Source organism: Poromitra crassiceps (assembly GCF_964638095.1).
Source record: "Poromitra crassiceps genome assembly, chromosome: 11".
Taxonomy (NCBI): domain Eukaryota; kingdom Metazoa; phylum Chordata; class Actinopteri; order Beryciformes; family Melamphaidae; genus Poromitra; species Poromitra crassiceps.
This window is the reverse complement of record NC_139643.1, coordinates 36,512,510-36,535,009: the sequence shown is the minus strand read 5'-3', so window position 1 is coordinate 36,535,009 and position 22,500 is coordinate 36,512,510. Positions and strand designations below refer to the sequence as shown.

General features: G+C 47.2%; 2 protein-coding genes across 2 annotated transcripts in view; one reads left to right on the top strand and one right to left on the bottom strand.

Annotated features, from left to right (window-relative positions):
* The window catches only part of kcnq4 (potassium voltage-gated channel subfamily Q member 4), a gene marked incomplete at its 5' end in the record, with an annotated part of 63,101 nt that overhangs the window by 10,537 nt on the left and 30,064 nt on the right, over positions 1-22,500 (bottom strand). Inside the window, 10 exons of the mRNA XM_083645565.1 lie at positions 1,564-1,620; positions 2,262-2,282; positions 2,697-2,822; positions 3,933-4,021; positions 4,215-4,310; positions 4,442-4,552; positions 4,907-5,032; positions 6,133-6,308; positions 6,537-6,663; positions 16,085-16,175. Coding sequence (XP_083501691.1) covers positions 1,564-1,620; positions 2,262-2,282; positions 2,697-2,822; positions 3,933-4,021; positions 4,215-4,310; positions 4,442-4,552; positions 4,907-5,032; positions 6,133-6,308; positions 6,537-6,663; positions 16,085-16,175 — 1,020 coding nt within the window. The remainder of the gene's footprint in view (positions 1-1,563; positions 1,621-2,261; positions 2,283-2,696; positions 2,823-3,932; positions 4,022-4,214; positions 4,311-4,441; positions 4,553-4,906; positions 5,033-6,132; positions 6,309-6,536; positions 6,664-16,084; positions 16,176-22,500) is intronic.
* Positions 8,817-11,069, top strand: LOC310785703 (solute carrier family 38 member 10-like; the record flags this gene model as incomplete). Its single annotated transcript, XM_083646844.1, has 1 exon — positions 8,817-11,069. The coding sequence occupies one exon, from the start codon at positions 8,817-8,819 to the stop codon at positions 11,067-11,069; it is 2,253 nt and encodes a 750-aa protein (XP_083502970.1).

Here is a 22,500-nt window from a genome sequence, read left to right as displayed (position 1 = left end):
TCTGCTCTGAGGATTTGCTTATTTTATGTGCTTGTCATGGCACCTGATTCAGCAAAATCACACTGAAACCTGATTCAAGACTTACAGTAGTGCTGGGATGGCGGAAACATATTCCCGCTGCCACCAGAATAAAGACACACTTCCTTAATTCCTTCAGTAGGGTGGATAAGCATCACGGTATTGGCTACACCTTAATTCCTTCAGTAGGGTGGATAAGCATGACGGTATTGGCTACAAAAGACACCTGTACAAAAGGTGTCTCATTCGCTAATCTATACATATGTAGCACTCACCCTAAGACAAGCCACAACCTGAGGTCATCTGTTTACAACAGTGGACTCCTGAGACGGCTCCCTATCTGTGGGCCACTTACATCTCACACGGTCACAGATCCAGAAGGTAGTTCTAACATCATGCACCACAGAGCAATTTGAGCCTTGCTGTTCACTCCCACGTTTTCTTTTGACGATGATATACTCCTGGGTTGTGTGTGTGTGTGTGTGTGTGTGTGTGTGTGCTGAAGCTGCTGGCCATTTAAATTAAAATTTAAATAGTTGAGGGACATTAGTGGAAACAGCATTTCATACGAGCGAGCTGAAATGCCCAGGTAGACTTTGAAGGCAATGGGAAGATAGAGTGCTTAGACCTTCGCATGCAGTTGTGAAAGGGAATAAATGATTTGGATGCATTCAGGTCCAGAGTTTAGCTGAGTCTTTAAAAAAAGATGTGGACAGAATATCGCATGCGGAAAAAAATACGAACAGAAACAGAAACGTGGAGCACACAACCATAATGATTTGGTGCCGACACTGGCAAAGAGAAGAAATGACTCATTTAAAATAGGAACGCATGCGGAATCATTTAAACCCTCTCTCCGTAAAAGAGACCATGAAAGAACCAAACAAATCAACTGAAAACATGAAATAATGCCAAGAGCCGGGCCATTTCTTAAGACTTCCATATTCCAATTTGCAGGAAGTCATGGCTCACTTTTAGGTCAGTATCTTGACGATTTCATCACAAACGTTTGATGAAACAACATGTCAGCAAGACACAAAACAACATGTGTTTAAACACCCATAAACCATCAAGGACTTCTGCCATGTTTCCAACACATGGTTTATCATGACCTTCACATGGTTTATCATGACCTTCAAACCAAAGCAAGCGAAATCAGCCCGGGTTTCTCCAGTGGCTTCAGTTCAGTGAAGACCAGGCTGGAGAAACCTCTCAGTAAAACAGAACGCATCTCTTCATTCTCTTCCATAGTCAATGGTTCACTCAAGTATTTGTGGACCAGGATATAATGCTTGTGCCTTGTTTTGTGCACAAGCTATGGTTGATGGTGGCACCTGCCAGTACCAACCATCTCCATTTCGTTTAATTCTCAAACTCGCTCACAGGAGCGGAGCTTGATGCAGTAAAACTGCACCGGTCCAAAACACTTGGGAGCTCGTCAGGCAAGGTGAGTAGGATGTGTGTGCTGGAGGAAGGGGTAGACGTGGTGTTATTGGTGGGTGACGTTCTAGCGTGCCCCATGCACAGGCTCGTCGCCGTGGATACCTCTGCTTGCGGCCAGCGTGAATCCGGAAGAGACCCCGCTTTTTAGAAAGCAGCTGACTGGGGAGACACACAAGGCAGAGGGAGAGAGGGTGAGGGGAGGAGGAGACGGGTGGAGGAGGGCGAGCAGCGCGGGTACACACTCAACCCGTGAGGGGGGCGGAGTAGAGGCAGGAAGTGAGGGGGAGAAGGTGAGGTGGTGGAGTAATGAAGTGTGACATCTCAATAGTCCAAAATAGCACTTTCTCTTTCGTTATCTTACTTACTGTATCTTACGAAAGCTGAGAATACACTCTGAGAGGCCATTTTGGATTATGGAGACACACTCATTGAGGAGTGAAGCGTGGGGTTGGGACCATTAGGTGGGGAGGGAGCGTGCTGAGGGAGTAGGTAGTGTTTCACCTGAGTATATTCATCAAGTCACCCCATTAATCAGCGCAGCATGACATCAGCTCCTCAAACCCGAAGACATTTCTGCCAGCAAAACTTTTATTATTCAAGGTACGCTAATGTGCTTCTCTCATCTAACGCATGCATCAGGCCAAACCACATACTATTTACGCAATCAGCCCACTAGTCCCTTGGGAACAGGCTCTTGGTTAAGTATGTATGTTGCGAAGGTTATCGAATCTAAAGTAGCAAATCCATCCCAATACTGAAGACCCTAGAGACAGCGAGGATAGCTCATGACTTGAACAAACCTGCATGGAACTTCTGGATTCCTGAGAACAGATGGAGGATGGGTGGGTGGCATGGAGAAGAGACGATGGGAACAAAAGAGAGAAACAGGGATGAGACGGAGGAGGGACCAACGAGCGAATGGGAGACGGCGGAGATGGCGTGAGTATGAGCTAGGCAGACAATAATGCAGACCGAGAAGCGGGAAAGCTTATTGCCTGGCACGCACTGGTCTCAGATCAGCATTTAGTGACAGTGGGTTAGATACATAACACATCCATGCTGGACACAAAGACCAGGGAGCAGTTTGTTGAATGTAGCACATCTACTGTTCTGTAAAACCATTTTGTGTATTGTGTCTTTGGGTGTCTGTGTGTATGAGCATGAGTGTGCGTTTGTGTGTGCGTTTGTGCACCCATGTGGAGGCTGGGAAATGTGAGAGGTGGCGCGGTGCATACCTGTCCCCCGACAGATAGGGGGAGCTGTAGGGCCGCAGCCCAGACAGCAGCGTTTGGTGGAAGTTGTGGAGAACCTTCTTGGTGCTACGCTGTCGCTGGAGATGACTGAACAGTAGCGTCAGTTCTCTGACACCCACGTGCAAAAATAAAAAAAATAAACAAAACACATGACAAATGGGGGAAAAAAGCAAATGATGAAAAACTCATAAAAAAGGAGGCCAAATTAACGATCCAAACTTTTAAAAGAAGGGGAACACTTGAGGGAAATCATATGTGCTGTGTGCAAGATCAGGTTTAAGATATAATGGTGTCATGATGTCAAAGTAAAAACGGACATGTTTCTATTGTGTGTTTGTCATATTCCCCTCCTTTTAAGCAAACAAAATTAGTCAAATTAATACATATAAATGCACAATATAATAAACCACCGGGTAGAACAAAATTCATAAAGTCACAAGATAAATAGATAAATAGTGGTGGCATTAGATTTTGAAGGTCTGGGGCCTGAATATAATCGATTCATTTAAAAAGAATAGAGAGGAACCCCCAAAACCCATGGGTTTTGGAAAGCTTTCATAGACCCATGGTTTGTAGTAGAACCTTATCAACCCATAGAGGACAAAGTAACTTAAGTAACTTAAAACAACTTAAAACATTAAAATCACTAAGACTGAAGAAGGTTTCCACCCAACAATGATGATAATGCATGTATGGGTGGAGGCAATGTACTGTCCAAAACAAAGTAACTACTGTAGGCAATTCGCTATGTGCCGCCTAAGAGACTTTGCGATTCAACGGCCACATTCCTGCTGGCCTCCATATAATAGCACTTCATCCAAACTACCAAAGACAGCTCAAATATGATGGTGCTGACGGCTGAATCCACAAGTCTGGCTAGTGCCAGACATGGAGCACCAGTCACTGAGCACCACACACTGAGCACCAGACACTGAGCACCAGGCACTGAGCACCAGGCACTGAGCACCAGGCACTGAGCACCAGGCACTGAGCACCAGGCACTGAGCACCAGACACTGAGCACCAGTCACTGAGCACCAGACACTGAGCACCAGGCACTGAGCACCAGACACTGAGCACCAGACACTGAGCACCAGACACTGAGCATCAGACACTGAGCACCAGGCACTGAGCACCAGGTCCTGAGCACCAGGCACTGAGCACCAGACACTGAGCACCAGACACTGAGCACCAGACACTGAGGTGAGAAAGCACTTACCTGAAGGAAGGCAACATGCTGTCATAGAAGTACCATGTAGCTGTAAGATAGGAGTGCTGTGCGTCTGTCGAGTAGAGACGCCATGCAGCCTGAAGAAAGGCACACATGCACGCACACATGCACACACACACACACGCACGCACGCACACACACACACACACACACACACACACACACACACACACACACACACACACGCCCACACACAGCAAATTGATATCAAACACCATAATGCAAGACAGCCTACTAAATTTCTCTCTGTCCCCCTCTCTCTCTCATCACCTGTATCAGATTGGCAGCTGGCGTCCTCCTCTTCTCAAAGTGCTTCTGCCTGTGCTGCTCTTGGACCTTCAGGGCAAAGCCTGACCCCAGAATGCCCTGAGGGAGGGGGCAGAGGTCAGAGGTCACATCAACATCATCATCAACATCATCAGTCCAAATCCGACTGAGGAAGGGGAGGGGGAAGGGGGGGGGGGGGTGGGGACTGACAAAGAATGGGATAGACTTACAGCAGGCAGGGCGAAGAAGGAAACTCCCAGGAGAGCGAAGCAGGCTGCTAGGAGCCGCCCTTGCCAGGTATGAGGAGTCTTGTCGCCATAGCCAATAGTGGTCAGGGTAATCTAGGCGTGAAAACACACACACACACACACACACACACACACACACACACAAACCCACACACACACACACACACACACACACACACACACACACACACACACACACACACACACACACACACACACACACACACACACACACACACACACACACACACACACAATGTAATAACTAAGTCTATTAAAAATGATGCCTGCAGTGCTGGGTAAATAATAACACAGCTCAGCACACTCTATATGTGCAGTACAAAAAGACCTGCGGCCTCTTGGGAATCTGCCCTTCCAAACATAGCGGCTTGTGTGTTCAGGGATTAGTTTGACAGACTCAGCGTTTGTGTGTTGTGCAGTACTCACAGTCCCCCACCAGAGGGAGTCTGCATAGGTGTTGAAGTCTGAGTTGATGTCCTTCTCTGCCAGGTAGACCAGGAAGGAGGCAAAAATCAGAACCAGGAAACCTATATACCAGGCCGTGATCAGCTCCTGATAGAGGGATGGATGGAGAGAGAGAGGGGGGGGGGGGGGGGGGGGGGGGGGGGGGGAGAGAGAGAGAGAGAGAGAGAGAGAGATCATGTAACAATCACTACTGCTAGCAGCAGTCACAAGCAGCAGCAACAGCATCTTTACCATGATAATCCCTGCTGTCATTACCAAATCATTATCATCATTATTGGCTAAATTCCCATCATCATCATCATCATCATATTTGGCTTCCAGTTTGACTTGGCTGCACAGCTTTGCTTCAATTGGGACACAGCAGATGCATCAATCCATCATCATCAACACTGTCCACATCATTATAATGTTTTGTGGCCGACCAGTGGGTGTCAGGTGTTTTCGTCAGCATAAATACTAATACTGTAACTAATTGCCAAAAATGTGCAACAGAAGGGGGTTTGGTGTTTGAAGTCAGTGAATCTAATCTAGTAATTGATGGTCATCAGTTGACTCAGCACTTTCTCCACCTGTGGGTCATGAGTGAATAAGGTATTTGTCCCAGTGGCAATTTGCCTAATTTTCCATATTTGTGTAAATTACAAATTACAACAGGGTCACGTCCGGGTCCCTGCCTACCAACAAGAGGGTCGCAGGGTCGAGCCCCCGTGTTACCTCCGGCTTGGTCGGTCATCCATAGAGGCACAATTGGCCGTGTCTGCGGGTGGGAAGCCGGTTTAAGTGTATGTGTCCTGGTTGCTGCACTAGTGCCTCCTCCTCTGGTCGGTCACGGCACCTGTTCGGGGGGGGGGGGGGGGGTGCTATATTATGTGCTATATTATATCCTACTGGTGAAACTCCTTGCTATCAGGTGAAAAGAAGTGGCTAAAGAAGTGGCTGGTGAATGAACATGTATCGGAGGAAGCATGTGCTAAGTCTACAACTCTCCACAGATCGGCAGAGGAGGTGGAGCAACGACGGGACAGCAGGGGGAATGGGCCAAGTACAATTGGGGCGAAAAGAGTGGAAAGGATTAGTGGAGGGAAAAAAAGTCTTCACATTTAAAATCCTACTGGAACCAGAGAGAGAGAGAGAGAGAGAGTTTGAGTGTAAGATGAGTGCAGTCTCGGGCAGGCTCTCCTCCCCACCTTGCTGTGGGCGTAGACCACTGAGCCCAGTAGTTTCCAGGTGCCTCCTCTCCGGTCCATGCGCACCATCCGCAGGATCTGCAGGAAGCGCATGCTGCGCAGGGCCGAGGTGGCGAAGATGTTGCCCTGCGTGCCCGCTGCAATCACCGCCAGAGACGCCACAAACACGATAAAGTCTGAGGAGAAGGAGATGGACGGAGAAGGGAGAGCAGGAGGAGTTTTAGGAGGTGATCATGGCTGTATGCAAACTCACACAGTAAACAGGCATAAAAGTTTAGTACACAAGATACTTTACTATTCTATATTGTCTCTTATATATTTTTACCGATGCACTTTTAAGTACATTTGCGTATGTTTACCGTTCACATACATACATACACACACACACATACGCACACACTAACCTATAACACAGAAGGGCTTCCTGGCAAATCGTAGGCGTCCCTTCCATCCACGGTATCGGCAGCAACAGCCAGCTGCCCAGACCCTGGTGAAGTACTCCGTCCCAAACACCACTATCATCACAAACTCCTACATAAAACGCACACATACACACAGGGATGGATGCACAGACACATGCACGCACGCACACACACACGCACGCACGCACGCACGCGAGCGCGCACACACACACACACACACACACACACACACACACACACACACACACACACACACACACACACACACACACACACAGTGGTCAGTGACACATTTGTATATTATTTCTATTCTGTATATATTACATATTCCCCTTTGCCATGACAATATTGGGCACTTATTTGAATTGACCTGGCTGGTAAAATAAAAGCTGAAGATGTTAATTACATACAGTACACTGGCGCGGGGGAACAGGGGGGACAACACAACTTTGGACCCGCCCACTTTCATGGTAATAAAGTGGTAACTGTCTATCTAACTGTTAAGCCAGGAAATGTAGTAGTAGTAGTTTAGTAGTAGTTTATTCAAGAACATATTGCATCGAGTTCACACTAGATGAATTTCATGTCCTTTACATTATAAATGTTAAACCACACAAACACAAAAACATCATTAAAAAAAGGGGTTAGAATATAAAATTGTTACTTTTCATTTATAAGTCTGCTCAGGTAGGGGATGGTGGAGTTCCTATAGTGCTCAGTTCTTGTTCTCACAGATTGGAGCTTACTGGCCTGTCTTGTGCTGCGGCCAGAGACAGAGCCATTGGAGGGGGGGAGGAGTTCTCTCAGGTGGGAGTTTTGGACATGGTGAGCGTAACTCCGACACAGTTCTTCTCTTCTCTCCGAGAATCGGCAGATGCCGAGGATACTGAGGGAGGGCTGGTAGTGTTCGTACTCCCGGCCCAGAATAATGCGACAGGCTCTTTTTTGGATTTTCTCCAACTGCATGGATTGGAAAGCTGATAGGGAGGAGTGCCACATTGGAGTACTATATTCTATGGTGGGTCGGATGTATGTTTTGAAAATGGTCACTAGATCAGCTCTGCCTACACCGAAGCGTTTAAGTCTACGCAAGACATGCAGCTTACGGTTGGCAGTGGAAAGCATTTGGTTGACCTGCTGGTCCCATTTTAAGTTATCTTGGATCCATAGGCCAAGGACCTTGACTGATGGCACTTCTAGATGGTGGTCATTCAGAACCAGGGGAGCTGGGGGAAGTGGATGGCGGGAAAAATTTACATGGACAACTTTACATTTACTAGGGTTTAGCTGCATATCCTGGTTTGAAACCCAGGAGGACAGCTCGTCCATGACAGATTGCAGGGAGGAGGGCTGAGTGAAGTGGCGCTGTTCTGCGATGGTCATATCATCCACATACTTCCACCTGGCTACATGGGAGCGCAGAGCACTATCAATCACGGCCAGGAAGATGACTGGACCTAGCTTAGTCCCCTGTGCCACTCCACAGGTCAGGTGGAGCCATGAGGACAGACAGCCCTGGTATCTCACCTGCTGTCGGCGATCAATCATGAAATCTAGGACCCAGGGAATAAGCTCCGGCCTAACTCCCAATTCAATCAGGCAGTTGGCGGCAATGTTGTGATTAACCTTATCAAAGGATTTAGAGAAGTCAGTGACGGCCAGTGTACAGCAGGTTTTTACTTTATCTGTAGATCTGTGAAGGAAGTCCATGAGACTAGTTAGGGCATCTGTTGTAGACCTCCCTTTTCTACAGGAAATAGTTAAGTTTACCATTGTTCATAATTTCTGTCCCTGCTCCATGAGTGTTGTCTATCTGTCCCGAGTCAGAGGCCCGGCACTGTTCCAACCTGATATTAACATGTGTCTTGGCCAATCTGACCACAAGTGGACAGCTCTAAATAGGCTACATGTGTTCACACGTCTCACATGCGTCTCAAGTGACCACTGGCACTTGAGATAGGATGTTACTGCAAATTAGTTCAAGTTAAATTCATTCAGTCAGGAATGGATAACGGTGATGATGTCATCAGTGCCAAACTTGTGCTGTTGAAATGGTGATCATGTCATACAGATCTACATCACTGATGACATCACTGATATATGATTGCTCGAGTGACATCACTGATGACATCATCATCGAGTGCTCGAGTGACATCACTGGTTGTGAGGAGAGACAAGCACCACAGGAATCGGTCGTGTTCAAGCTGTCTTAACACTGAACCCTCCGCTAAAAACGAGAGTTACACCCTGTAACTCTTCAAGATGACGGCTTCCAACTGGGGTCTGATCATGAACATGGTCAACAGCATCGTCGGAGTCAGCGTGTTGACCATGCCCTTCTGTTTCAAACAGTGTGGGATAGTGCTGGGGACTCTCTTGTTGTTCTTCTGTTCATGGATGACCCACCAGTCCTGCATGTTCTTGGTCCACGCAGCCAGCAGCACCAAACGTAGAACCTATGTTGGATTGGCCTTCCATGCTTATGGGAAACCAGGAAAAACACTGGTGGAGATGTGTATCATAGGTCTGATGTTGGGATCTTGTATTGCCTTCTACATTGTCATCGCTGATCTGGGCTCGAATTTCTTCACTCAGCTGTTGGGTTTACAGGTGACTGGCAGTTTACGGGTGCTGCTGCTGATCGCCGTGTCCCTGTTCATCGTACTGCCACTGAGTCTGCAGAGGAACATGATGTCCTCCATCCAGTCCTTCTCCGCCATGGCCATCATCTTCTACACCCTCTTCATGTTCATGATGGTGCTGTCCTCGTTCAAACATGGACTGCTCAGTGGCAGGTGGCTGGGGCGGGTCAGTTTGGTGCGTTGGGAGGGCGTGTTTAGCTGCCTCCCCATCTGTGGGATGGCCTTTGCCTGTCAGTCGCAGGTGCTGCCAACCTACGACAGCCTGGACGAGCCCCCTGCCAAACGCATGAGCACCATCTTAACCTCCTCCCTCAACATGGTCACGACCTTCTACATCACTGTGGGCTTCTTCGGCTACCTCAGCTTCACAGAGAACATAGTGGGCAATGTGCTGATGAACTTCCCATCCAACCTGGTGATGGAGATGATCCGGGTGGGCTTCATGATGTCTGTGGCTGTGGGATTCCCCATGATGATCCTGCCCTGCCGCCAGGCCATCAACACCATCCTTTTCAAACAGCAGCAGAAGAATGGGCCATTTGCTGTCGGAGGGTACATGCCTCCTCTGCGCTTCAAGATGATCACCCTCTGCATCGTATTTGGCACCATGCTGGGAGGCATTCTCATCCCCAATGTGGAAACCATTCTGAGTCTGACAGGAGCCACCATGGGCAGTATGATCTGCTTCATATGCCCTGCTCTCATCTACATCAAGATCCAGAAGAACTGCCATGTAGCTCAGCTGGTGCTGTGGATGGGTCTGGGCATCCTGCTAATCAGCAGCACCCTTACCACCCTGTCCATTTCGGCCAGTAGCCCCACCCCCAAACTCCAAGCCCCGCCTCCACCTGCCATGGACAAGAGCCACCTACTGCTGGTACCGGACCTCCATGAGATACAGGACAAGCTAGCGCAGATGGAAAAACCTAAACTCGCTGTCATGGAGGTGGTGCAACCCATGAAGAAGGACCAGGTGCAGGCCCCCCAGATTAAGGGGCCAGTGGAACTGCCTGAGAGGAAGGAAGAGGTGCAGCTGGACCGTCCTGACACTGGTGTTGCACTGCCAGAGGGGGAGGCCCATCGCCACAAACTGCCCATCTCTGACGACGAGGTCAAGATAGACACAAGACTGAACAATGCCGAGCTGGAGGAGGATAAGAAACAAGCTGTTCCTCACGCAGGCGGGGAACACAGAAAGGAAGAGGCCAAAGGGGAGCAAGTAAAGGACAAAAAAGAGGAGAAGGTTGAGTATAAACACAACCCTGCAGTGGCGGTTGTGAAGGAAGAGGAAGCAAATGTGGATGGAGGTGAGGCACAAGTGGTTAACGTTGCCAAAGCCCCAGAGGCTGCGGGGAAGCCTTTACCTCCTGAAGGAGAAGATCATGTTGCTCCAGATGGAGCTCCAGCTCCAGACAACAAAGATGGGGCAGATGAAAAGATGGACAAGGGCCAGAATGACCATGTGGTGCTCCTGCCAGTGATCAAGGAGCACCAGGATCAACAGAAGAGACTTATTGACCAGCAGGAGAAACTACTGGCCGTCATAGCAGAGCAACACAAAGAGATCCACCAGAAACAGCCTGGACAGGGAGAGAAAGGCCTCCAAGAGGACGGGGGAGCAGTGAAGCCCAAAGACTCTGCCCAGGCCTCTGACCCCAAGGAACCAGGTGGAGTTCCAGAGGCTGGAGCAGCTGAGCCACACGTTGAGCCCCAGAATCAAGCTCAGGCTAGGCATAAGGGTGTTGAAGCTGGGGTGGCTCAAGTAGCGGCTCCAGTGGCAGCAGGGGGGGCAGCGGCACCAGCAGTAGAGTTCCATAAAGAGAGGGAGCTGGGTGCGAGGGGAGTTCCACTAGGACAAGAAAAGACCAGATAATGGTCAGCCCATACCACAGGCTGATCAGGCACCCCTGCCTCAAGATGGAGGGAGGTGCCTACAGATAGAGATGAGACAATGGAGAGAGGCTTGAGAAGGAAAAACATTGAGGAAGATATGATAGACAAAGAAGTGCAGTCAAGATTAGAAAAAGAACGGTTGGATAGGGTTGAGAAGGAGGAGGCAGAGTGAGAGAGGGTTGAGAAAGAGGTGCAGGCAAGAGTGGAAAAGGTACGGAAGAAGAAGGAGAACCTGGCCAGAGAAAAGAGTATGGAGAAAGAAAGACCAGAAAAAGAGAAACTAGCACAGAAGAGAGCAGCCGAAGAGAAAGCTGAGAAACAAAGAGAGCAGAAGAGAACAACAAAAACAACTGATAGCAGGCTATAGCCTAGAATCTCGTTATTGCCGCATTGGTTCTCACTCAAACAAATCCAGTGGAAGCTCTCAACATGAACACACACTCACCACCTAAGTGCAGAACCTCCTAATAGTTTGGACCAGAAGCCCTTCTTTACCTGACAGCTCACTTGCTTTCATAGGTCGTTTGGATGATCAGGAACATTTTCGTTATATTCACTGAGCTGTGAAGTAGCTACAGGGAATTTATTAAACATTCTGTGTCTCTCTCATCATTCTGTTGCTTTTGCTAACAAACCAAAAACGGCTTTACTGATCTGATCGCTCCTTCAGTGGTTCAAGAGGATTGTAGTAGCTTAGCAAATATTTTGCTTTTGCTTTGATATTGTATATCACTCTGCAAATAATCCAAGATCTTTATTGAAGAGCAGCCGTCATCTTTCATGAAAAGGAAATGTGGTAGTCAGAGAGAAAAATAAGTTTTGTAAAGTGTGTTAGGGTGAATAATGGAATACTGTGGTGTGTCAGCAATTTAAATAACTTTTCTGACTATTTTGTTTCCCTCATACCCCCCTATCAATTAGCACTCCAGGATGAAGTGACTGAGGGGGCAGTTACAAATTGTGAGGGGGCAATTTGAAAATGGCCATGCTAGTTTTTCGCCAAAATTTAAGTTTGGAGCATTATTTCATCTCCTTCCCGACCAGCCAGCATGACATGGAGGCATAGAGCTCAACAGTGACCACCCACTTTTTATTCCCCATTTATTTTCTCCATAGATGGTTCGAAAAATCCTTATATAAAGAGTTTTAAGCCTGGAACCACACCAACCAGCCAGCTACTGAATCGTAAGTGCCCATAAAACATTTCACTTGGAGCAAAAACAAAAAATAAAAAGCGAGGAAAAAATATATACGGTAGCCTATATATATTTTCGTTTTTTCCCCTTAAACAAGAAAAATAAAAGAATATGTTAGGATGTGGCTAGTTAGCTAGGATGTGGCATTGAAAATATCAGCTTCCTAAGAGCAGAGCGTCTCTACTCTGCTTGGCATGGGACTGTATGGGCAGTTCCAGGTGAACTGAACCAATCCATCATTAGCGGGAATGTTAATGTAAGGGGCAGTTCCAGGTGAACTGAACCAATCCGTCATTAGAGGGAATGTAAATGTAAGTAAAGTCCACTCATGGCAGATCCCGCGCTAATGGCCGTGTGATTGATCGAAAGGGAATGTGAAATCGTTAAAAGTCAAGTTAAGAGTCTGACCATTAAATAACACACAAGGCTGAGCTGGGAGAGAACAGTGGAGATTATGGGATAGCTATTAGGATTAGTGGATCATGTCTGTGTGTTTTCCTACGTCGTCAAACAACGCCTGAATGCACCAGTCTGCTTACACGGCTGGTCCTGCCTCCGCCGGTAAACACAGCAACACGTGCGCTGCACAAGCATACACACGCATACATACACACACACACACACACACACACATACACATACACATGCATATATACAAACACACACACACGCACGCATACTGCAAGTGTGACGGACAGGACATGGATGCAGGTCATACAGTATGCAGTAATGTACAGTAAGAGAGGTAGTGCGTGTGTGAGCGTGTGTGTGTGTGTGTGTGTGTGTGTGTGTGTGTGTGTGTGTGTGCGCGTGTGTGCGTGCGTGTGCGTGTGTGTGTGTGTGTGCGTGTGAGAGTGTGTTTGTGTGTGTTAGGGCTGCACGATAAATTATATTTTCATCGTCATCACGATTACATTACATTACGTCATTTGGCAGACGCTTTTATCCAAAGCGACTTACAATAACACATTTTTGTCAGCAATAGAGCAATCAACTATGGAGCACAGTCTATGACAACTACACCTTCTGAAGGAACAGTGGTACAAGTTTAGTTTAGGTTAGTAGTTTTTTTTTTTTTTTTTTTTTTTTAGAAAGAGAGAGAAATATATTAGATCAAGAATGGCCCAGATGGAGCCTGAAAAGGTGTGTCTTTAGTCTTTTCCGAAAGATCGGCAGTGATTCAGCTGTCCTGACCGAAGGTGGAAGCTCGTTCCACCATTGAGGTGCCAGGGACGAGAAGAGTCGAGATCGGGATGAGCGACTTTTGAGCCCCCGTAGCGAAGGAGGGGCGAGGCGACCTGCACTGGTGGAGGAGCGAAGGGAGCGCTGAGAGGTTTGGAACCTGACCATAGATTGCAGGTACAGGGGAGCTGACTGGTGTACTGCCCTGTAGGCCAGTACCAGTGTCTTGAATTTGATGCGAGCTGAGATGGGAAGCCAGTGGAGGTCCTGGAAGAGGGGAGTGACATGAGAGAATTTGGGTTGGTTGAATACCAGACGGGCTGCAGCGTTCTGTATGAGCTGAAGCGGTCGGATGTCGGTGGCAGGTAGGCCGGCCAGGAGCACGTTGCAGTAGTCCAGGCGGGAGATGATAAGTGACTGGACCAGGAGTTGAGTCGCTTCTCTTGTGAGAAAGGGACGGATTTTGCGGATGTTGTAGAGCAGGGGTGCCCACACTTTTTCAGCTTGGGAGCTACTTTTAAAATGACCAAGTCAAAGTGATCTACCAAACATATTTATTTATATATATATACACTGAGTATACAGTGGAAAACAGTGGAACAGTGGAAAAACTGTGGAAAAACTGTGGAAACAGTGGAAAAACAGTGGAAACAGTGGAAAAACAGTAAAAAAAAAAAAAAATCCCTCAATGCCATGCGATCGACCACACTACCTTCGCGATCGACCGGTCGATCACGATCGACGTATTGGGCACCCCTGTTGTAGAGAGAGAACCTACAGGAGCGTGCTGTCGCAGCTATGTTGGCTGAGCAAGACAGCTGGTTGTCAAGGATCACCCCAAGGTTCTTGGTGGGAGGGAAGTACAGTGGTGTTGTCAATGGAGATGGAGAGATCTGCGAGAGGGCAGTCTTTCCCTGGGAGGAAGAGTAGCTCTGTCTTACCAAGGTTGAGCTTGAGGTGGTGGGCAGACATCCAGTCGCCAATGTCTTTGAGGCATGCAGAGATGCAAGCCTCGATTTGAGTGTCGGAGGGGGGGGGGGAGGAAAAGCTGGGTGTCATCAGCATAGCAGTGATAAGAAAAGCCATGAGAAGAGATCACATAGGCAAGAGATCTGATATAGAGAAGGAAAAGTAAGGGGCCCAGGACTGAGCCCTGGGGGACACCGGTGGTAAGAGGGCAGGATCTGGAGAGGGACCCTCTCCATGAGACCTGGTATGAGCGGTTCGAGAGGTAGGAAGCAAACCAGGAGAGTGCAGAACCTGAAATGCCGAGGTCAGACAGAGTGGAAAGAAGGATTTGGTGGTTGACTGTATCGAAGGCAGCAGACAGGTCAAGGAGGACAAGGACAGAGGAGAGAGATGAGGCCTTAGCAGTGTGAAGGGCCTCTGTGACAGCAAGAAGAGCTGTCTCAGTGGAGTGAGAAGCCTTGAAACCGGACTGCAGAGGGTCCAGGAGGTCATTCTGGGAGAGATAGAGAGAAAGTTGTTCAGACGCTGCTCGTTCGAGGGTTTTGGAAAGGAATGAGAGAAGAGAGACAGGTCTGTAGTTCTGAATAGCAGTAGGGTCAAGGGAGGGTTTCTTAAGCAGAGGCTTGACTCTTGCAGTCTTTAGAGCAGGCGGAACAAGACCAGAGGACAGAGAGGAGTTTATGAAGGTAGTGAGGAAGGGAGATATGTCAGGTGAGATGGTTTGGAGGAGAGAGGAAGGGATAGGATTGAGGGGGCAGTAAGTGGCTCTGTTCGAGCTGATGAGTTTAAGCACTTCATCAGGAGAGAGGGGAGAGAAGGAATTAAATCCAGGGACAGGGGGCGAGAAGCAGGATTGGAGTCGGGAGTGTTAGTGAGGGTGCCTGGACGATGGAAGGAGGAACTGATGTCATCCACCTTTTTAGTAAAGGTTACAAAATCATCAGCAGAGAGGGAGGAGGGAGGGGGAGGGGAGGGAGGGTTAAGGAGCGTGGAGAAGGTGGAGAACAGTTTACTGGGGTTGGATGCAGAGGACTGGATTTCAGAGATGAAGAAGGAGGTTTTTGCTTTGGAGACAGCAGAGGTGAAGTTGGAGTGGATAAGGTGGTAGGAAGAGAGATATTCAGGGTGATGTGATTTTCTCCATTTTCTCCACGATTATATGAACATGTGCAATAAACACATCCCAAAGCCTGTCTGAAATGCAATGAATAACAAAAATCATTTTATTTCCACGCGCCATGCATTCACTCAACATGCAACCATTTTTCTTGTGTTGTAAATCGAGGTTTGGGGTCTATGTTAGCAGTGTTAAAGCAGAAAGATATACTGTACAGTAGAAACTGTACAGCTAATATGCATATTTCAATATTTGTTTATTTATTGCAAGTCATATCGTCATATCGCAATATTGAACAAGTTATCGCACATCGCAGATTTTCCTGATATCGGGCAGGCCTTGTGTGTGTGTGTGTGTGTGTGTGTGTCTGCATGTGTGTGTGTGTGTGTGTGTGTGTGTGTGTGTGTGTGTGTGTGTGTGTGTGTGCGCGTGCGTGTGTGTGCGTGCGTGCGCATGTGTGTGTGTGTGTATGTGAGAGAGAGAGAGACTGAGAGAGAGACAGAAATGGACAGAGAGAGAGAGAAATCTTACCAGGATGAAGAGGCATTCGTTGGCCATCGTTTGGTATTCAGGGATAGTGGCGAACACAGACAGCACCAGACAGCTGAACACCAACACGAAACTGAAACACACACACACACACGCACACGCACCCACAGGTCACTACACACATCATAAAATGCACACATAGGAATTAAGGAATCTCTTGGGATCAAATGTGCCAAAATAGATCATTATTCAAATCTGTTTTGTTCACTGATTTGATTTGATTTGATTTGATTAGCCAACAGAGAAAAACAAAATTGTAAGCAGCAAAAGATTTGTTGATCCATCACATAATACTGATACCTCATGCACAGTCATGAGAAATCAGAGGCAGAAGTACTGGGACAGTGGAATGATAGCTCTTTTTGGTGGTACACTCAGGAACAATAAATAATGCAGATCATTAGTAGTTACTATTATCAAAGGATGTATATGAGTTATACATACAAGACAAAAAAGACAAGATGTCCTGTGATTTTGACTTGTTTCCAGACCTATCACGCTTATATTGTGATATTTTCAGTCAAGTCATCTCACTGCACTGGCAGATTATGACATTAATCATCATAAAACAATGAAGAAAGTGTTGAAACAAGAAATCGAGTAAATGTCACATGATTAAGTACATTTTGTTGAAGCTTAAAAATTACCTGACAGTCGCTTAAAAAAAACGTGATAAATTTGGCTACATGACAAAATAACACTATGTCATGTTATTAAGGTAATGATCTTTTTATTAATTGCAAAGTTCAGTGACATAAAATGTGCAACAATATAACATTATATCTATACATATATATGTCATGTGACCTCGTCCCTGGAATTCTTCATCACGGGCCGTACGCACAGAAAGTAGCGTCTTGTAGGCCTACACATAAGGGCCACTTCAGTTTCAAGACTGGCCCACAATCAAACACAGCATAAATTCTGCTAAATTGTCTCTAATGTTCTAGCTGCTCTCATGCTAGTATAAACACCAAATCTCCTCAGAGGAAAGATATGTAGAAGCAGAATAAAGTCCCACAGTTGACACAGATCTGCTCTGAAGTCTCCACCGTTAAAGGTCCTTACACATCGGGAGCGTTTTTTTCGTGCGATTAATTCGCACGTCAGTAATATTTTCCGAACCTATATCAGTCAATGCAACCGTGCATACCAACGGCGAAGTTCCGCTGAGCGTTATTGCGGCGTTTATTTTTTTGAACCACGGTCGATTTTTCAGAAATTCACTTCCAACGTCTGTGGCTGTGATTGACAGGTGGGTCAAAACTCGCATCGCATCGTATATTCGCATCGCTCTTGATGTGTAAGGACCTTCTGGACACATCAAGCAATAATAATACTTTCTCTTTTAAAGACTGTTGAGGCATGGAGCTTTGTCCACCCTGTCTTTCCACTTGCAAGACTTATTGTATAGAGATTTAATCTTCAGTGGATTATCACAAACGGCTGTTACATCCATGATGTATGATGTAGACCTGGGAGGTCAACGTCTATATGACAATGAGACACTGAATTTGAGGCCTAAATGCTTCTCAACTGACGTCAGAGAGACAGCCGCCTTTTTTCAGTTTGTCAAAATTAGGTTAAGCATTCAAGCAGTGTTATCCACAGTGAGAAGAACTGAACAGTCTTCATGTCAGAGTGGTTGTATTCAAACTTGTTTTCAAAATCATTGTTGTTGTTCATCAAAAGCTACAGATTCTAGGATCATCACATTGGCTGGCAAGCCAATCAGGAGCCTGAAAAAAATCCTCAGCCTCTGGGAAGTGTTGGTAGCGCTCAGCCCCAAAGTGCTAGCCTGGGTAAAGCCAGCCTCCATGTGACCTCCATGTACTATCAGTCACAAAGACGTGACTGTAATGTCACGTTGAATGCTGGGTTCACCCAGGCTACCAAAGTGCTGCAGGGCTTCTGGCTTCATCCAGTAGGCCACACAGACCTGTGACCACAGAATGATCATGTAAGATCACACCAGGCAAAGGAATGGAGCATAGCACAAGTTCAAGAAGATCTATGCTACTCATTCATTCATTCATTCATTCACTCCTCTCTTCTTTTCCCGCTCCCCCTGCTCGCATCAGCTGACCAGGGGCGGTAACGCTTTTGCTAAACCAATCAGAGCTAGTCAGATCTTCCTAATCAGCCAATCAGATCTAGCTGTCAAACTTTAAAAACTGTGCTCCTCGCTTGTGTTGTCTGTTGTCATTTCAGTGCCATCTGTTGCGACCCTCCTATACCTCCAACTCCATTCACCTCCAGTTCATCACGCCGACGTCCAGGTCTGAGATTTCCAGAAGCGCTCTTCTCATCTGTCAAGATCTAAAAGCTCCCTCATCACCACCACTCAGGGTGGATATTCCATCCTACTCTCGGCTTCACTACCCCCTTCACAATCTTGATGATGTCATGATGGAGTATAATTGACATTGTGCACATGTAATTAAATTATTGTAAATAAATTATTGTTCACTAAGAAGGAGTCTCTCCTGATTGAAATAAAATAAGAGTGACAAAAGAAGGGTGTTTTGTGAGCAGTTAAAAGTGGCTACACACACACACACACACACACACACACACACACACACACACACACACACAAAGATATCCATATAAAGTTTGAGAACACTTGTCTTGTTAGACTCTAGGCCAGTTCTCATGGCCACACACAATGGATGCCTTTCTCTTGTCTCATTAATGTGATCAGCAAGTCTCTCCCCGAGTCCCCGGGGCCTAATGTAATGTATGTGAAACAAAATGCATTCCAAGCAGTCCCATTCAAAAGTTTAGTGAATATAAATAGGTTCAACCGGCTAACAAAGCACTGCTGCCCAAGTCAGCCATTGTATAGAGAAAAATGCAAATCTATATTCAGAGCAGTGAAGTTCTCTGTTTGCTCGCCCCGCTCATTGCACCATTACAATGATGACAAGGGTGAGTGTCCAGGTAGTGTCCAGGTAGTGTCCAGGTAGTGTCCAGGTAGTGCAGCGGTAGATACGCTGCCTACCAACACGAGGGTCGCAGATTCGAGCCCCCGTGTTACCTCTGGCGTGGTCAGGCGTCAATACAGGCATACAGGCACAATTGGCTGGAGAACTACGGGTATGTGTACACTGGTCGCTGCACTAGTGCCTCCTCTGGTCGGTTCGGGGTGCCTGTTCAGGGGGAGGGGAACTGGGGGGGGGGGGGATAGCGTGATCCTCCCAAGCGTTACCTCCTGCCGGTGAAACTCCTCACTGTCAGGTGAAAAGAAGCGGGCTGCACCAGAGGTATGTGCTATATAGTCTACGGCTCTCCCCTAGATCAGCAGAGAGGGGGCGGAGCAACGACCCGGGACAGCAGGGGGAAACAAAAGAATCCATCCATCCACAATGCAATCATTCCACTCGTGTGGACATACAGTCAACAGTAAACAAGTGGAGGCAGAATGCAGCGAAAGCAGAGGAGACGTTCCCTCTCAGAGTGACACGCGCTGTAATCAGCTCAAAGTGTGGGCAGAGGAAGAGGAAGAGGAAGAGTGAGCGGGTGTGATGTGGGTCAGCGGTGGCACCGCGGCGCTGTGTGTCTGGCATCGGCCTCGCGGCACACACGGCGGGGAGACAACAGGAAGGAAGGAGGGGAAAGACGTCAGCGATAGTGGAGATTCCGGCCAGTGACTCGTCTATCTGTTACACACCCGTTATCTAGCACCTGCTGTGTGAGCGCGGATAATGGCTTACGACTGGTAATTGTAGGACATCAGGGATAAGTGGGCATCAAATTCCTGCTATCACAAATATCCAATTAGGTCCCCTGGCAGTCATTTATACTGTGAATCTGACAGAACTTGGACATTAACCCCCTCATCTCTGCTCACCATCTCAAACTGTCCACACAAAGACTGTTTGCCACCACATGATGTGCGAGGAGTGAGTGTCGAGAGGACAAAGTGGCGAGAAAGAAACCGGCCAGCAAGAGTGAATATAAAATAATAAAAAATAACACTAGTTCTCAGTCCAGCAAATGCATGCATGTGGGAGAGTTTCTGCTTCAGCGTCGGCATTGGGAAAGTTACTTTGGAAAAACCGCACTCGGATGATTCTTGCAAACGATGCATGTTGGTCCTTCATCAATTGTGTAATGTGCTGACTAAAATGTCTTGTCTTTCCCCCCCACAATTAACTCAAAGCAATATGTCCATTTCCTCAAGGAGAAGATTATTTGGGCATCTCAGGTGGCGTCTTTCATTGATTTGCGCTTTATGAAGGGAAATGAGTTACGGCACGGTTTGCCCAAGCGACAGCTCGGCGTTTGCAAGAATGCACACGCAACAATCCAGTATAGTGAGTTACCGCCGGCGTCGCTCACCATATCCGTTTATGCAGCCGAGCCGTATGAATGAGTGTGTCATCAAACACACAAGTAGATTTCTTTGTTGGGTATCAGATGACTGAGACATCTCAGAGCTCGTCTCATTCAGACCACAAGCCACAGTCAGGCCTCCAATCACAATCTGCCATTCTGACATATATCGCTGCAAAATACCGCTGACACCATCAGGCTGAATTCCTCCAAGAGTGAAATTCAAAGTTATTTCTAGGACTGAATGAAGTGGATTCTCTCTCTTCTCTCGTTATATCCATTTACTGTAACACATTAGAAAACAGATTCAACATAGCCTGTTGTTACGACAACAAAGCAGTATTGGGGCAGTTGTCATTTTGCATTTGTGTTTTTGTTCCTACATTAACATTTGTTTAAAAAAAAAAAAGTAGATCCAGTCTCCCAAAACATTTCTTCGCTATCAAAAAAGTTATCAATAAAAATGGTTTTCAGCAAAAACATGTTCTACATTTTAAATGTTGGACGGCTCCACAGTCAGTTGAAAATCACAGTAGCAGGATCTTGTTGCTGAATCTTTTTACAAACGCGTTAAATTTCAGGCCTCATTCAAATGAATGGGAAGTCAAACTCTGAACACTACACAAACTCGTCCGGCTGCATCAGATCTCGCCGAGTGGTTTATATTCTGGTGTTCACGCTGAATACATCCCATGTTAAAACTAAGTGGAATACTCATTATCATCTCAACATTACCGGGAGTACAGATTTAAAAAAAAAGAGGCTGATTCATTCATCCTTTAGGACGATCCTATTCGCTCGCCTCTGACCTCTGCGTTCAGAGACAGCTCCACCTGTATGGAGTAAAGTGACTGGGAGATCGACGTAACAGTGACTCCCACCCAGTGCCCGGAGGACACGTCCACGCAAAGATAAAAATCAAAGGGTCAGAAAACAGATGAGGAGGGTAAAGAGATATTTAGGCCATGTGTGATGCATGTGGAGAGAGAGAGTCACATTTCTGCTGAGGGCACACTTTCAGACACAGCCCCTCCTCCACCCACCCACCCACCCAACACCAGCATCCACTCTCCCTTCCCTCTGTTCAGGGAAACGTCAATTAAGAGCGGCGCATCCGTAGAAATCCACCAAATCAGCAGCGTGTGTCTCCAGGGAAGTCAAAAGCAGATCTATCCTGAGTGCTTTAATGCTCAGTCTCATATAAGTATCTCTCCATAGTGAAATATATCAATAAAGATGCCAGGAGGGGGACAGGATGCATGCCTGAGGGCTGACACAGGAGAGAGACGCTATTGATGGCTATGTAATTGCACAAAGACAACCCGGTTTAAATGTACTTTGTAAGCAGTTCATCCATTTTGACGGAGCCTATACAATGTGAAGGAAGGACATGTAAATATAATGCTCTTTCATGGCCAAGACAATCATAAAGAAAAATCATTACATTTCTCTTTAGACAGTTTTGCTGCTTTCTGGCCTGTTAAAGTCAGTAAAGCAGATTACATGCAGTGTGAGTGCAGTCCTGCACCGTCCCTCTCCTGTATTTCAAAGTCACGCGTCCAGTCCCTCGGCCTAACACCGCTCTCCACCTCCCTTGCTCTGTTCTGAACCTCTCCGGGACGTCCCTGCCCCCCAGCGGCTCCGGTCTGATACCACCGCTGTGGTCCCTGGCAGCGGTCGTCCCGCTGACCTCAGACCGGGCCGTCTCATCTGTCCCTCTGCGGACCGCGTGGCGCAGAGGACGCGGGGCGAGGGACCGCTGGAGGTCTGCTGTGTCTGTGTGTGTGACTGTGAAGACACCATAATCCATATAAAACCACAGGATTTTCCAGACGGTGTCACCCCGTCTACAACAACAGAGGCGGCCATCGCTCCCGCACAGCAGCATGTGACCCGTCCAGGGGCGAAGGGAGGAGAAAGCGAAGGGAGTGCATGACTCAGCTCCGGCATTATAAATGACGATGTTAACGTATAGGGCACACTATGTGTCCTGTACTGAGTCGAAAAGACTCTGATGATGTAAAGGATAAATTATTGTTAATGTAAGGGACACACTATGT